The 16,479-nt window shown below is 45.3% G+C and overlaps 1 protein-coding gene across 25 annotated transcripts in view; it reads right to left on the bottom strand.

Moving 5' to 3' along the window:
• Positions 1-16,479, bottom strand: part of TBC1D1 (TBC1 domain family member 1) — a 253,237-nt gene that overhangs the window by 165,089 nt on the left and 71,669 nt on the right. For 8 of the 25 annotated variants that reach the window (XM_005554662.5, XM_074039531.1, XM_074039533.1 and 5 more), the window contains exon 1: positions 1,147-1,429. The exons of the other annotated variants lie outside the window; for them this stretch is intronic. In XM_005554662.5, the coding sequence (XP_005554719.3) occupies positions 1,147-1,176 (30 nt within the window). In that variant the 5' untranslated portion in view covers positions 1,177-1,429. Of the gene's footprint in view, positions 1-1,146; positions 1,430-16,479 lie in introns of those variants that run through there. 25 annotated transcript variants of the gene reach the window in all.

Raw genomic sequence — 16,479 nt, 5'->3', positions numbered from 1 at the left:
GGAATGCTATTTACCTAGTAAGAAAATCTATCTAAAAACTTTTGCCCATCTAAAAACTAGTGTTATCTAGTTTCTGTGTCTCCAATTTTGTCACTTAAATCACAGGCAAAGCCATACCTGCTCACAAAAAGGTACTCATAAAAATGTAATTAAATAATACCGTAAAAGCATTGCATAACTGGAGATATAACCACCACCTAATTAAATTATTAATTGGTAAAGGCTCCCAGAATGGCTAACGAGTTTGTGAGCTTATTACTCAACCAGCCATACACAGAAAGCAAGCCCGGCGAAGGAGCCGGCCAAGGGACTGAGTTCATGGGGTGACAGCAAGATGCCCCAGCTACCAGCGAGCCTTTCAAGGCAGCGAGGGTCGTATCCTTTAAAGCACATTCTGACACCTGGCACTGCAGGAGTGGATAAAAAGAATGCTATTGATGCTACTACCGTGTTCTCGAGCTGCTGGGAACTCTGGAAATCTACACTAATGCCTTCCTGTTAGCAACAGTGCAACTGGCCTGAATTTGCACCACCCAGTTATCTCGAAAGCGCTGATGTTCTGAAAACAAAACTTTGTGGGAATGGAAAGTTAAAAACTTCTATTTAAAACTCAGACCTCAGAACATGCCCTTTGAAACCAGAGGGTTAAAAACGAAAGACAGACACCCCTTGCGGGCACCAGCTTCAGCCTTTGGGCATCCTCGGCGCCCAGTCCAGGCGGCCCAGCGCAAGCCGACATCTACGAGAGAGACACACGAGGGCGACACCCGCGAAGGAGACATGCGGGGTCGACATCCGCGAGGTCCCGTGCCGGGGAGCACCAAGCGGCACCTACGCGGCGCGGGGAGCAACAGGGGCTGGAGGAGCCGCCCGCTGGTTTCGGGCTTCCGCAGGGGTCTCCGAGTCCAGCCTCAGTCTCCCCAACTGTGAAATGGGCGCCGTTACCTCGCCAGTCCTCCCCACAGGGATCTGGGAGACTAATGAATGAGAAACGCGCGGCTAACGACCCGCTGGCGCCCGCCGCTCACCCCACGCCGCGCCTAGCCCCCCAGCGGCCCGGCCCAGCCCGGCCCGAAGGTTACAAATGTTCCAGCCCCGCGCCTGCCGCTCCGCTCCGGTAACGGGCGCCCGCCCGACGCCGCCTACCTTGGCCACCCAGCTGAACAATGGTGACATCGCGGGCCGGGCGGCGGCTCTTCGCCCGCCGGCTCCCGCTCACTCCCGCCGCCGGCCCGTGGACCCGCGGGCGGCCGGGGGCGGGCTTGGGGAGCAGCGGGGCCGGGGCATCGCTCTCCCCGGCGGCGGCGGCGGCGGCGGCGGCGGCGGCGGCGGCGGCGGCGGCGGCGGCGGCGGCGGCGGCGGCGGGCTCCACCCAGCTCGTCACTGCCCCGAGAGGTCGCGCCCGCCGGGCGGCCAGGCAGAGAAAGGGAAGTGGGAGGGGAGAGCGCGGGGAGGGGGTGGGCGGGGGGAGGAGGGGACAGGAGGGGAGGGCGCGCGGCCGACCCCGCCCACCCCCGCGCTCCGCTGCTGGCGGGAAGTTGGGACATGCTGGGGTCGCCCCCCCCCTCAGAGATGCCCAGGGCTGCTCAGGAAACCCTGGAGGCTGGGGACGCGCCTTTCCAGGCCTCTGGGGTCCGTTTCGCACAACTTTCAGAAATCTAAGAATTCCTGCCTCTCCGAAGTTCGACAAAAGCCCCAGAGTTGGAGCTAACACAAAGCCCGCCCAACTTTCCAGGGGTGATCCCCACCCCCAGGGCGTTTCTTCCTAAGCGCTTTAGATTGCTGGTAACAAAAGGACCAGTGTTCCCCAGCCCCTAATACCTTTATATAATCAAAGGTGGTTTTCTCGGAGTCAGAAAACTCGGCGATTGAGACCAAAAATGGAGCAGAGGAAAAGAAGCATTTAGCTCCTGCCTGCCGGGAGGCTTTTGCAACTTGAGAAATGTTGATTTCACCATAGTTTTCTTCTCTCCCAAGGCAAGATGGTGAGACGTGGTGGTCAGTTTATGGCTACAAAGGTAAAGCTGAGTTTCAATCCCAGCCACTGCTGAGTTCCACGTTGGAAAAAAAAAAAAAAAAGTCCAAAGGTCTAATCGCTGATGTGTAATGTATGTGTCAGGTGGAACCACTCACTGAGTTCCTCAGGCCAAATGGCCAACCCAGCCCAAGAATTCTGCTTCTCTTTTCCTTTTACTAATTGTGCATTATCTTCATGAAGGACCATTGGGACATTTTAATGCTGTTCCCTAACCATCCGGGATGTGAGTTTAGTGAGGGTATTAGCTACCTATTGCTGTATAAAAAATTACCCCAAAACTGAGAAGCTTAAAACCACAAACAACTTCTGTGGGTCAGAAATCCAGGAGCATCTTAGCTGGATGGCTCTGGCTGAAAGTCTCCCCAAAATTTCAGCCAAGCTGTTAACTGAGGCTGCAGTCATCTCAAGACTGGCCTGGAACTGAAGGATCCACTTCCACACTCATTCACATAGGTGTTGCCAGTATTTAGTTCCTCGCAGGCAGCTGGACTCAGGGCCCCCGTTTCTTGCTGTTTTTTTCCATAGTGCTAAATCAAAAAATGGCAGTTTGTATCCCCCAGCACAAGTGATCCGAGAGAACGCACAAATCCAAAAAGAGGTTTTTTTTTTTATAAATTAAGGTATGACATCCCAACACTTTTGCTCTATTACTGTTTGTGAAAACCAAAGACATAAGTCTAGTCCACAGTTAAGGGGAGGAGATAATATAAGGGCATGAATATCAAAAGGAGAGGATCATGGGGGATGATAGGGTTTTCTCTTTTTTCCACGCTTGTGGTTTTATCTCATGCATAGGAATAGATAAAGCCATAAAGGCATGGAGAGGCTGGGCGTAGTGGCTCACGTCTGTAATTCCAGTACTTTGGGAGGCTGAGGCAGGTGGATCATCTGAGGTCAGGAGTTCAAGACCAGCCTGGCCAACATGGCGAAACCTCGTCTCTACTAAAAATGCCAAAAATTAACCGGGTGTGATGGCACACGCCTGTAATCCCAGCTACTCGGGAGGCTGAGATAGAAGAATCACTTGAACCTGTGAGGCCTGGGTTGCAGTGAGCTGAGATCATACCACTGCACTCCAGCCTGGGGGACAGAGTGAGACTCTGTCTCAAAAAAAGAAAAAAAGCCATGGAGAAAGTCAAGAGAAATATCAGGCCATGCACAGTGGCTCATGCCTGTAATCCCAGCACTTTGGGATGCCAAGGTGGGAGGATCGTTTGAACTCAGGAGTTCAAGACCAGCCTGGGCAACATGGTGAGACCCCATGTCTACAAAAAGGAAAAATAAAAAATTAGCTGGACATAGTGACACATGCCTGTAGTCCTAGCTACTCAGGAATCTGAGGTGGGAAGATCATTTGAGCCCCGGAGTTCAAGGCTGTAGTGAGTTGAGATTCAGCCACTGCACTCCAGCGTGGGTGACAGAGCAAGACCCTGTCTCAAAAAAAAGTAACATCATTCCAACAGAGGCCACCCTTGCAAAGGGCCTTAGAAGCATCCTAGGGAAGTGCTATTCTCTCATTCTTTTCAGCAGTGATATTCCCTGCTTAATGAAGGTGGAAAAAGGAGTGCATTTGCAGCCATTTAGCCAAATCTTTCCCTGTTAGCACATCACTTTCCCAAACACTTAGAAGAGATGGAGGCTGACAGTTCCATTACAGCGAGAATGCTTCTGGACTCTACGACCTTACTATTCAACGTGTGGTCCACAGACCAGTAGCCTCAGCAGCAACTGGCTGTTTGTTAGAAATGCAGACTCTCAGGCCCTGCCCTAATCTAGACCTACTGCATCAAAACCTTCATTTTACCAAAATTCCAGGTGACTGGTATACTCATTAAAGTTTGAGAAGCACTAGTAGGTGAGATTCATTATCATTGGTCTTAAAACATTAATGATTAAAAGGTACTGACCAATAGGCCCTGGAGAAAGCAGCCAAAATTGTCCTGTGTTCTTGGACTGGTATGAACCAGTTCCACTAGCGAGCGACCTAGAGAGTTATCAACAACATAGTTTTGATGTGAGCGGATGGTCCTGTCAGCTGAGGACCAGACTAGACAAGCTGAATCCAGGACAAATGTCATCATACTGCGTCACTCCAACTCCTACACGAAACTCTCCAAAAATGCCCGGAATTTAGAAGCAACTCTGGGGAAAGGATGGGGAGAACCCGGAATTGACTAAGGAAATCTGAAGTACCTATGACAAAGATAAATTTTCTGCCACAAAAAATAGGGATGCCAAAAAAATGGAAATTGCATTAGGTTTAGGGGAATAAAAACTGCATTTCTTGCAAAAAACAGGCCAAATCCTGAATGTAACAGTTACAGCGGGAATGTATGCAGGCAGGTGAAATAAGGACATGAAGGCTTCATTGTTTAAACCTGGATCCAATTCGCTGTACATACCCATCCAGGGTAGAGACTCCTGCAGTCTGGGTTAGAATTTGTCTAAGGTTTGTGTTATCTTTTAGGTACACAGAGGTCTTTCTCTGATCCAAGTTTTCCTTCCTAATCCAGGAGTGGGCAGAATCACTCATCTCATGGGAAAGTAGGAGCCTTTGAATTGGGTAGATTTGATAGTAATGTGTGGTGCTCTAACACCAAATATTTTAAGAAATATACATGACAGCTCTTATTTTAATTCACTACCAGCATGTAGCTTGCCAGTCACACTGCACAAAGATATTCCCTGTTATAATCTGGAATTCCATCAAAGGGAAACTTAACAGAAAATCTAATCCTATACTCAAATACACAATTTTCTGTAAAATACCACTCTCCCACCCATCTGAAAAATATATCCTTCCCTCAAGGAACTGCATATGCTACCATGAAAGGATTGTATGTATACCGGGCATCAGTTTTTTGGTTTTTTTTTAAGACGGAATTTCACTTTTCTTGCCCAGGCTGGAGTGCAATGGCATGATCTCGGCTAATAGCAACCTCCGCCTCCTGAGTTCAAGTGATTCTCCTGCCTCAGCCTCCTGAGTAGTTGAGATTACAGGCATGCACCACCACACCTGGCTAATTTTGTATCTTTAGTAGAAACAGGGCTTCTACATGTTGGTCAGGCTGGTCTCAAACTCCCGACCTCAGGTGATCTGCCCACCTCAGCCTCCCAAAGTGCTGAAATGGCAGGCATAAGCCACCACGCCCAGGCAGGCATCAGTAATTTTTAACATCTCCAAAGTGGTTCTCTCATGCAGTCAGAATTGAGAACCTCTGCAGACAGAATAGTCATTGCTCAAAGACACTGATAGTTTCCAGCCCTGATTGTCTATCAGAGTCACCTGTAACTGTAATGGGACGGTGGCGGAGCGAGAGGGAAAGTAGAGGGCAGATGATTTGACTGTTTTGGAGCAAAGGTCAAATTCTCAGAGACCTCAAAGGGCAGGCAGGTCATATAAATGTGTGAAGAGGGCAAGGTGTCAGAGGATAAAGAAGGAAGGAACTACGGCATCTTGGAGAATGCATTCTCAATTGCTAAAACACTCCAGCTGGCCGAGTCAAATGTGTCAGCCCACTGAACTCAGCCCGAGAGGTCATTATTGGTGTTGACCCATAATGTTGACTCTGGGTTTACCTGAAGCTTAGAAATATATTCTAACAAGTGATTCTGATTATCAGCCAGGATCGGGAACCACTCTTACAGTTTTAGATCCTTTTATTTTATTTTATTTTATTTTTGAGATGGAGTCTCGCACTTTCGCCCAGGCTGGAGTGCAGTGGCGTCATCTCGCTCTATTCACTGCAAGCTCCACCTCCCAGGTTCATGCCACTCTCCTGCCTCAGCCTCCCAAGTAGCTGGGACTACAGGCACCCTCCACCACACCCAGCAATTTTTTTTTTTTTTTGTATTTTTAGTAGAGATGGGGCTTCACCGTGTTAGCCAGGATGGTCTCAATCTCCCAACCTTGTGATCTGCCCAACTCGGCCTCCCAAAGTGCTGGGATTACAAGGGTGAGCCACGGCACCCGGCCCCTTTACTTTAAAATATATATATATAGTTGCTTTGTGGAAAGCAATAGGCTATCCAAATAGGACTGCAGAGATGTAAACATGATAGTACCTGATATGGTTTTGCTGTGTCACCACCCAAATCTCATCTTGAACTGTAGCTCCCATAATTCCCACAAGTTGTGGGAGGGACACAGTGGGAGATAACTGAATCATGGGGGTGATTTCCCTCATCCTGTTCTCATGCTAGTGAATGAGTCTCATGAGATCTGATGGTTTTATAAGGGGAAACCCCTTTTATTTGGCTCTCAATTCTTCTGTCTGTTGCCGTGTAAGATGTGACTTGCTCCTTCTTGCCTTCCACCATGATTTTGAGGCCTCCCTAGCCATGTGGAACTGTGAGTCAAACAACTTTCCTTTTTAATTACCCAGTTTCGGGTATGTCTTTATTAGCAGCATAAGAATGGACTAATACAGTATCCCTACAGAAATCCCAAATAGTTGTCTTTCTAAGTAACTTTAAAAGGATGCTTTAATGTCTCACCATCTCAGCACTCCTGAGATATTAATGGAGGACTTGAAAGACACGGAGGCCAGTCTGGGAACTGGAACAGTTGCTTCCCTACTAAGCCTGACACTCCTGCCCCAGCTCTTCTGCCAATTTCTTCTGTTTAGGAGGAACAAGAAGCAAGGGCAGCAAAACCTCCTGTGAGTTTAGGAGGTGATGCCAGGCACGCTGCCCTCCAGTGTGGGGGCCAGTGAGGTAGGGACATATGCTAAAGAATGACCTCACTCTGCTAGCTTGATCCTCCCCACCCTCAGACCTGTTTAAAAGTAGAGCCATTGTAATATCAACTCCACAAGGAAATTCAACTGGGTTTCAAGTGAATCAGAACAACTTGGCAATGGATCAGGAATGTATTCACTTCACAAATATGAATATTCATTACCAGCTATTGTGGAAAACCACAGAATTCCTTGCAGGAAATAGAAAAACTGAGTCAGACCAGAATCCTGCCCTCAAGGGGCATAGAGGGTAGCAGGGAAGCTCAGGCAGGGAAAAGAGTGACAAAACCCTGAAGTTAGTTTCCCTCAAAGCCCAGGTGAAGCTTTGATGAGTTTCCAGAGAAAGGAAAATAACTTCAGGCTGCAAAGGAAAACCCAGCTTCCTGGCTGGTTTCGGGCCTTTTACAGATGGTAGAGAGGAAGAAGGATCCGCATGGAGAAAGGCTTCTCTGGAAATCAGGCCTTGCATAGGAGAAGATAGGACAGAAATCAGAGCTTCATAGTGGAGAGGAAACGTTAGTGTTAGTTTGATGATACGCAGTCATCTCTTACAAACAGAAAAGTTCGTTTCCAAAGAAACCAGTATTTGCCAAGGATAATACCAAATCCTGAAAATCTAACACTAAAAATCCCTCTGCATAAATTGAAAACATATATGCCCATGTAAAAATGTGTCCATGAATGTGCACAGCAGCACAACTCACAAGAGTGGAAACAACCCAGATGCCCCTCAACTGATGAATGGATCAACAAGATGTGGTACATCCATACAATGGAATATTATTTGACTATAAAAAGTAATGAAGTACTGACACATGCCACAGCATTGGTGGACCTTGAAAACACTATGCCAATTGAAATAAGCCGGTTACAAAAGACTGCATACTGTATGATTCCATTTATATGAAATATCCAGAATAGGCAAATCCATAGAGACAGAAAATAGACTAGTAGTTGCCAGGGGCTGGAGAGAAGAGAAAATAGGGAGAGACTGCTAATGGGTGCAAGGTTTCTTTTTGCAGTGATGACAATGTTTTGGAATTAGATGGTGATGATGGTTACACTAATACACTAAATACCAAAATTTGTGGATTTGCTAAATACCAAAATGTTACAGAATGTAAATTATATCTTAATTTTGGTAATTCCCTCTATGTGATGATGATTGAAAGACTTTAGGTAAGTTAAGTCGCTGAGCTCTTGTAATAAGGGAACCCACACGTAAAAGGGCTAGTTTTGGTGACCCATGCTTGTAATCCCAGGACTTTGGGAGGCTGAGGCAGTGGATCACCTGAGGTCAGGAGTTCAAGGCCAACCTGGTCAATGTGGTGAAACCCCGTCTCCACTAAAAATACAAAAATTAGCCAGGCATGGTGGTGGTGGATGCCTGTAATCCCAGCTACCCTGGAGGCTGAGGCAGGAAAATCACTTGAACCCAGGAGGTGGAGGTTGCAGCGAGCCAAGATTGTGCCATTGCACTCCAGCCTGGGTGACAAGAGCGAAACTCCGTCTTAAAAAATAAAAGAAGAAAAAAAAACAGATAAAGCACTGGCCTATGGTAGATGCACTGCAAATTTTGGCTGTAAATGTAGTGGTGGTAGTAATAGTATTAGTAGTAGCAACAATGATTGGTATTGTAATAATAGTGGGAATTATATGTTTTAAATGTAGAAGTAAAACAGAAATGATGGGCTGGAGGCCTCAAGCTCAGAGCTGGGTTTATAGATACACAAAATAGGACAGGACACACAGTTAAGATCAGAGAAGAGATTGTGTGTGAGCCAAAATTCACTCCAGCATGGTGGGCCCGCAGCATGTGTCTCGATATGTTCCTCTCCCTTTTTATGAGTTGCAGTGTCTAACAGCAAAACTGTGCTCCATTTGTTACTTTAACTCCATAAGCCAAGCCACAAATCGTCCATGTGTCTTTGGTAAATTCCTATCATACTAGCTGGGCAGACACTTGGTACCCACAAGCATCATTAGCCTGCCACACTTTCAACAGTTTGGAAATTCATCCCCAGGCATGGGTCCTGCTCACTCACGCGTGGAACTCACACTTGCTCTCCCAGCCCCGCACCTCCAATCCCTCCTTACCTGTCTACATTGCTCACTTTCTCTCGAGGACACACCCACACTCACGTTTTAAATCATGCCAGATTCAAGATGAATCTTCAGGTGGCAAGACGGAGTATTTGAAGATGATCATCAGAGCAAACGGTGCTCAATAAATTGGTTCATGAAGGAAAGAAAGTGTAAAGGAGTAGAAGGACAAATTAGATGAGGACTTATTGAGGAGTACCTTATAAATTGAGGTGGGTACCTCAAGAACATTCTACCTTGATGTATCCATGTCGACATTTAAATCAAGGTCTCCAACTTTATGTTTTGATTTTGTGCGTTACATCATAGTTTCTTGTTAGCCAGAACAACAGCAAGCAGACTTCATGAGAACAGTTTTAGTGACCCCAGCCACCTTCATTAAATGTATCCAAAAGCCTTGCAAAATTAAAAGCTGGCTGCAGTCGCACCAGAAATACTAAGAAGACTGCAAGGTAAAAGGGAACCCCCGAACTTGCAACCCCAGAGGAGACAAGATAGTAACAAAGTCCCTTGAGAATAAAGTTCACACAAGCTTGGGGATGCCTTTTTTTCTCCTTGTACGTAACACTCTTGCTGAAACAGAAATTTACTTATGACATAAGTCTAGCTCTTCATTAACAATCAATTCATTAAAATGCTGTGATATTTCAAAAACAGCTAAATTATTATGTTTTGCTATTTAAACATCTGTTCTCAGTATGTTGTTCAATACGTACAGCAATCATGTTTACTTTTTAGCTTGTAAGACATTCCAAAAATAGAATCAGTGTTTTTCTATTTTTAGTTCAGTCTATAAAGTTTAAGCAAATAATCTTCTTTTCAAAACACTGTACACTCCTTTCAAATTCATGGAAAAACCCAGCAGTCATGAGCTCATAAAAGAAAACACTGTAAACATTTAGAGTCAAAAGATTTTGACACCCACACCCTGTCCTGTAACTCAACATAGACTCTTAGCTTTAAACTCAGACATTTTGCTATAATTTATAGTGGAAACATTAGAAGCATCACTCGACAGAGCACTAATTTTATCAATAAATAACTTTTTTTTTCTAAACTGAAAGTTCTATTTCTCCTTCAAAATAAGACTGAAAAGAATCAACTCCTATTTCCTAATCAAATCTATTCGTTAATAAAAATCTGACCCAAACTTCCTCTTTCTACTTCTTCTATAGTAAATCAAAATTTTCTGGTTTTTTTATAAGGTGGTTTAGTTTACCTTTATTTAGGATAATCACCCACTTCTAAAATAATTTCTTTTTATCTTTTTTTTTTTTTTTTTTCTGAGACAGAGCCTTGCTCTGTCATCCAGGCTGGAGTGCAATGGCGTGATCTTGACTCGCTGCAACCTCTGCCTCCCAGGCTCAAGCTGTTCTCCTGCCTCAGTCTCCCAGGTAACTGGAATTACAGTCACATGCCACCACACCCAGCTAATTTTTGTATTTTTAGTAGAGACGGGGTTTCACCATGTTGCCCAGGCTGGTCTTGAACTTCTGACCTCAGGTGATCCACCCGCCTCGGTCTCCCAAAGTGCAGAGATTACAGATGTGAGCCACCGTGCCCGGCCCTCTGGTTTTTTTTTTCTTTTTTTTTTTTTTTTTTTTTTTGAGACGGAATCTCACTCTGTCACCCAGGCTGGAGTGCACTGGCACGATCTCAGCTCACTGCAAGCTCCGCCTCCCTGGTTCACGCCATTCTCCTGCCTCAGCCTCCCGAGTAGCTGGGACTACAGGCGCCTGCCACCTCGCCCGGCTAATTTTTTGTATTTTTAGTAGAGACGGGGTTTCACCGTGTTAGCCAGGATGGTCTCGATCTGACCTCATGATCCACCTGCCTCGGCCCTCTTTTTTATCTTAATAAGATTCCTTTAAAATTGCCAAGTTTTAAACACAAATGAAGCTCTAAAATGTCCTCACTCTTTTCAAAGCCTAAATTTATGTGCTTCAGCACTGAACTTTGGATCAGAATTGCACAGCAAGCACCTGGAAATAAATGGTGCCACAAACCTCTGCAGAAATGCACGAAACAATTTGAATTTGTCTCCTTTGTTGTAGCTTAAGATTCCTACAAAAAGTCCACCAAGCCACATGTACTTGCATCTCAACAAGAAGACTGTGCCTGGTAAAACTCTGTAATTTTCAGGTGCACTGAGCAAGCTCATTTTCCAGAATATAAGACCCAAGTGCCGTGTTCCTAGGCAAATGCCCCTCTGAAAACGTTTAAGATAAAAGGTGTCTCCAGGGTGGGGAACATAACACACTGGGGTGGTGGGGGGCTGGGGGAGGGATAGCATTAGGAGAAATACCTAATGTAAATGATGAGTTGATGGGTTCAGCAAACCAACATGGCACATGTATACCTATGTATCAAACCTGCACGTTGTATATATGTACCCTAGAACTTAAAGTATAATAATAATTAAAAAAAGATAAAAGATGTCTCTATACTTAGCAAAGGAACTCACAGATTATAAAATAAGCCACCATCTGCATCTTAGTCTCTGTGCACAGCTACAGAAGGTACATAACTGAAAATGTCTATTGATCTTGATAGGAGATGTAAGGGCTGAGAAAATGTAAGAGGGAAATAGCTTAGCTTCTCTTTTCCATTTGTGTCGGGATCCCACTCAGTTTTTTAAACGCTTCTAAGTAGTGACGTCTGAGTCATTGCTCTTCTCACCTGGAATTTTTCAAACACGACAGAAGTTTTGCTCTGGGCGAGGTGAAGATAAATTCAGCTTTCAGATGAGGGTCAGGAGTCATCTAGAGTGGGTCAATCAATTTGTACATGGACTTGTGGAGTCTTTCTCGGTGTGAGGTAGCCCAGGCTGTCCAGGTGCTTGCTGCTAGCTTCTACCTGCTGGCAACCAGCTATGTGACATCAGACAGTTCATGTCACATTCTATGAACCTGTTTCCACCTTGTAAATTGTGGGTATTAGGCCCACTCCAAGGTCCCTTCCAAGCTTCCCTCAAGCATGTTGTGAAATATACACTAAATTAAATGCCCACGGCCAGGGGTGGTGGCTCACAACTGTAATCCCAGCACTTTCAGAGGGTGAAGTAGGTGAATCACCTGAGATCAGGAGTTCAAGACCAACCTGGCCAACATGGTGAAACCCCATCTCTACTAAAAATACAAAAATTAGCTGGGCATGGTGGCACCTGTAATCCCAGCTACACGGGAGGCTGAGGCAGGAGAATCTCTTGAATCCAGGAGGTGGAGGTTGTAGTGAGCCGAAATCATGCCACTGCACTCCAGCCTGGGTGACAGAATGAGACACCATCTCAGGTAAATAAATAAAATACATAAATAAATAACAGGTTTGTGCCTGGCAGCCTTAGCTCAGGATCAAGGTAGAACTAAACATATCTGCTCACCAACCTAGAGGTCATAATATCACAAGGGCCCCGATGCTCCTGGAACTTTTCCAGATATCTAGAGTTCTTGTTCTCAGGGACAAGATGAGCATAAAGAAGAATGCCAACTCAGTGCAGGGATCACCTCCCTCCACTTCAAGGTACCCCTGCTCCAAGATCAAGGGTCAGGAAGGATGAAAACAATATCCACTGAGTACTTATTGCATGCCAGATGTTTTCATAGATTATCTAGCTCACAACCCTAGATGGTAAGAGTAATCCTAATAGTAGTAGAATATAGTGTGTATTGAGTGCTTCCTATCTGCCAGGCACTGCTAAAACCAGCAAACCTTCAGGCAGCATCCATCATGCACCAGGCATTGTTCTAAGCATTTACAGTGCATGAGGTCGAGAGTATGAATACCTATTTTTGGATGGGGAAACTGAAGCACTCAGCAGGTAAAGGAGAAAACCAGAATCAGACCCAGGCCCTCTGCCAACTTAACCACTTTACTTCACAGCCGCTAATTACCTTGAAACCCTGCTGCAAGGTATTACTTATTCTGTCTTGCAGATGAGGAAACTGAGGTTCAGGAAAGTAAAATAATTCAGCAAAGGCCTCACCTAGGCAAAGTGGAGCAGTGTCTGCATAGACCACCTGTCAGCATCCCTCCAAGCAAGTCCTAACTGCTACAAACACAGGGCTTCATGCTCTAAGATTTCAGGGAGCTGGCATGGCTAAGAGAGGTTCTCTAGACAGCCACTATGCTCTGGCAGCTTCCTGCCAACAGCGGGCTCTGTCAGGGAAGGAACTTGGCCTTTTTCATGAGGCTGGGAACAGAGCTGATGCTAGCTAGATGAGATACAAATAGACATGAAATGGCAGCAGATTCTAAAGAACAAATGAATGAATGAGGTAGGAAGGAAGGAAGAGAGAAAGGAAGCAAATTCTTGTTGGGTCTGAGGCAGCAGGGCCCTTCTCAAGGGTACAGCCAGGCCGGGGGCTAACAAGAAAGTGAGACCTGCAGTAAGCTGCCCCTTGTCCCCATCCAGGCTATGCTGGGGCCAGCAAGCCAAACTCCATCTGAACCCAGGACAAAGCAGGCGCTGAGCTGCCCGATCTGGGGAAGGCAGGCACATTGGTCCTCTCTGTGAAAAACTGGTCAGGTTAGTGGACAGGAAAACCCTGACCTCCCAGTGCCTAGGAAATTCAGTGGCAGGGGGCCTGGCCCCGGCCATAGCCCCATGGGAACCTGAGTGTCCAGTTAGATCCCGAGTCTTGAGTTGAATGTGTCAGTGGATCTAGCACAAGGTTTAGAATCACTTTACATGAAACACAGCGTCCTGACCCTCCTTTCCAACTGTGAGACTGTGGTGTATGCACTGAAGCCTAGGGGACTCCAAGAAAGGGGCACACAGCCTCTCTGTGCCAACAAATGCTGCTTTAACTAATTTCATCAAGTGGTAATTTCACATATCCAACCCTGGCCCATGTGTGCGCAGAGCACCGAACTTAAGCCATTGCAGTCGTCATTGCAGTAATTCATTCAGCCACTCCATCTATTGCATTCCAGTCCTCAGAGATGCTACAGTAAGCAAGCCACCTGCCCCTAGAGGAACATCTTATGGTCCAGCAGGCCCATACGGCAAGTAAACAGGAAATGGCACAACTGGGTGATAAATGCAGTGAGAAGGAAAAGAGAGGGTGCTATGAAAGCTTACAGAGAGGGCCCCTAACCAACATCAGGGACCCTATAGTCACCCTGGTGTTTTAAGCAGGCACCAAATGCCAAGTACAAATGAGCCATTGGGGGAAAAAGAGCAGAGATATTATTCCTAATCTACAAGAGAGTAGAGTCTGATATTGGATTTTTTTTAGTACGATATTCTTTTTTCTTGGGATCTTAAAAATTATTAATTTTTTTTTTTTTTTTTTTTTTTGAGACGGAGTCTCGCTCTGCCGCCCAGGCTGGAGTGCAGTGGCCAGATCTCGGCTCACTGCAAGCTCCACATCCCGGGTTCACGCCATTCTCCTGCCTCAGCCTCCCGAGTATCTGGGACTACAGGCGCCCGCCACCTCGCCCGGCTAGTTTTTTGTATTTTTTAGTAGAGACGGGGTTTCACCGTGTCAGCCAGGATGGTCTCGATCTCCTGACCTCATGATCCACCCGTCTCGGCCTCCCAAAGTGCTGGGATTACAGGCTTGAGCCACCGCGCCCGGCCAAAAATTATTAAATATTTTTAAAACATTTAAATAGCATAATATGAGAGATACCCATGTAATTACTACCCAGTCTTAGCAGTTTCAGATATTTTGTATATAAGTACATAGATGGGTATTTTTTTGACACAGAATCTCACTCTGTCACCCAGGCTGGAGTGCAATACCATGATCTTGGCTCACTGCAACCTTCACCTCCCAGGCTAAAGCAATTCTTCTGCCTCAGCCTCCTCAGTGAGTAGCTGGGATTACAAGTATATGCCACTATGCCTGGCTAATTTTTGTATTTTTAGTAGAGATGGGTTTTTACCATGTTGGCCAGGCTGGTTTCAAACTCCTGACCTCAGGTGATCTGCCTGCCTGGACCTCCCCCCGCAACCTCAACCCTTTCTTGCTCCTGCTCTGCCATGTGAGATGCCAGCTCCCCCTTGGCCTTCACCATGACTGAAAGTGTTGTTAGGTCTCCCCTGAAGCCAGCAGATGCCAGTGCCATGCTTGTACAGCCTGCAGAACTATAAGCCCATTAAACCTCTTTTCTTTATAAATGACCCAGTCTCAGGTATTTCTTTACAGCAATGCAAGAATGGCCTATTACTGTACTTTTTGTGAGTCAGTTTAAAAATGAGTGTAAGCTAATAAATAAATATGCATAGCTTCAACTAAATGATTTTTATGGACTGTAGCAGAGGACCTGGCTTGTGTTTTCTTAATGGTTTCATGTCTCATGCCAAGGCCATGATATGCAAAGAAACATCTGAAAAAGAGTTGATGTTTATTGCCAAGGAAATACTTAAACTGACTGTAATGAAGATGTTAAAGAGCTTCAGAGAAGCTGTAGACTATTTCCCTGGGCTGACCACAGACACACTTTAAAGCAAAGGCCATCTGATCATTGGACTTAGGGTGATTTTTAAAACACTTTCTTTTTTTATCCAAGTTTTTATTCAATTCCCTTGACTTAATTCAGTTTAGAATTTGACTTCTTATTATCCTCATAGTAATCCTGAAAAAATTACTAAGAATAAAAAATATCGTAACTACTAACATGACTAAGTCCACAGGATATTAGAACTGAAAAGATATCATATAGCTATACCTCTTTATTTACAGATGATGAAACTGAAGTCTGAGAGGTTGATTATTCACTCATCCATCCAACAAATATTTATTGAATTTCTACTCTGATGTCATTTAGATCCTTACTATGGCAGTAAACATTTTAGTGTCTCTATCAACAGCTTTAAGAGTAAAACTTTAGACATTACCAGCTTGCCCAAGGTTGCACAGCCATTAAATAGAGGAAACAAGGTTAAGACCCAGGGAGTCTGACTCCAGTAATACTTCCTGTCTTGCCATGGGATACACCTATGGTTCTTGAGTCCAAAATGCAGAAATATGAATCTTACAGGAGAATGAGGCCCTACCATTTACAGAATGTGATGTCTTCCTTTACAGATGAAATTTAGTTCTTCTGGTGAAGAGGACAATGGCTGGGTAGGAACTTAATGCCCACACCTAATGGAAACTTATCCTTGACCTGCATGACTGCTGGCCCAAGACAAAGATTACTTGGAGCAGCTCACCATAGAATCAGCTCCAAGATAAGGGGAAGTACTTGGACTCCATAGTGAACAAAACAGAGATGGTCCCTGCCCTCATGGGGCCCACAATTTAGTGGGGAAGACAGGCAATGTACAAGTGACTTCTCAAATGTTTTATGATTTGCCTTGAATTTTTAAAGTTAAACCTTCTCCAGTTTTAAAATAGCATGGAAGCAAAAAACAAAATGGATTGGGGCAGATCACAAAATTGTAACTCTTCTCTAAGGACCAGTATGACAGCCTAGGAATGAGACCTTGCATCTTTTCTGGAGGTCAGTTCTGACAGCATCCTTTGATTGAGGAGGGATTTGGAACCTTTGGCCTGTCATGCCCTTGATGGTTCTTAAATAGCCACATCCAGTTGGCTTTTTGTGGAATAACATGTTCAGAGACATAACCACCACCCACTTTCAGTAGAA

This window comes from Macaca fascicularis, chromosome 5 (genome assembly GCF_037993035.2).
Source record: "Macaca fascicularis isolate 582-1 chromosome 5, T2T-MFA8v1.1".
NCBI lineage: Eukaryota > Metazoa > Chordata > Mammalia > Primates > Cercopithecidae > Macaca > Macaca fascicularis.
Note: the sequence above shows the minus strand (reverse complement) of the source record. Positions and strands in the feature narration are given on the sequence as shown.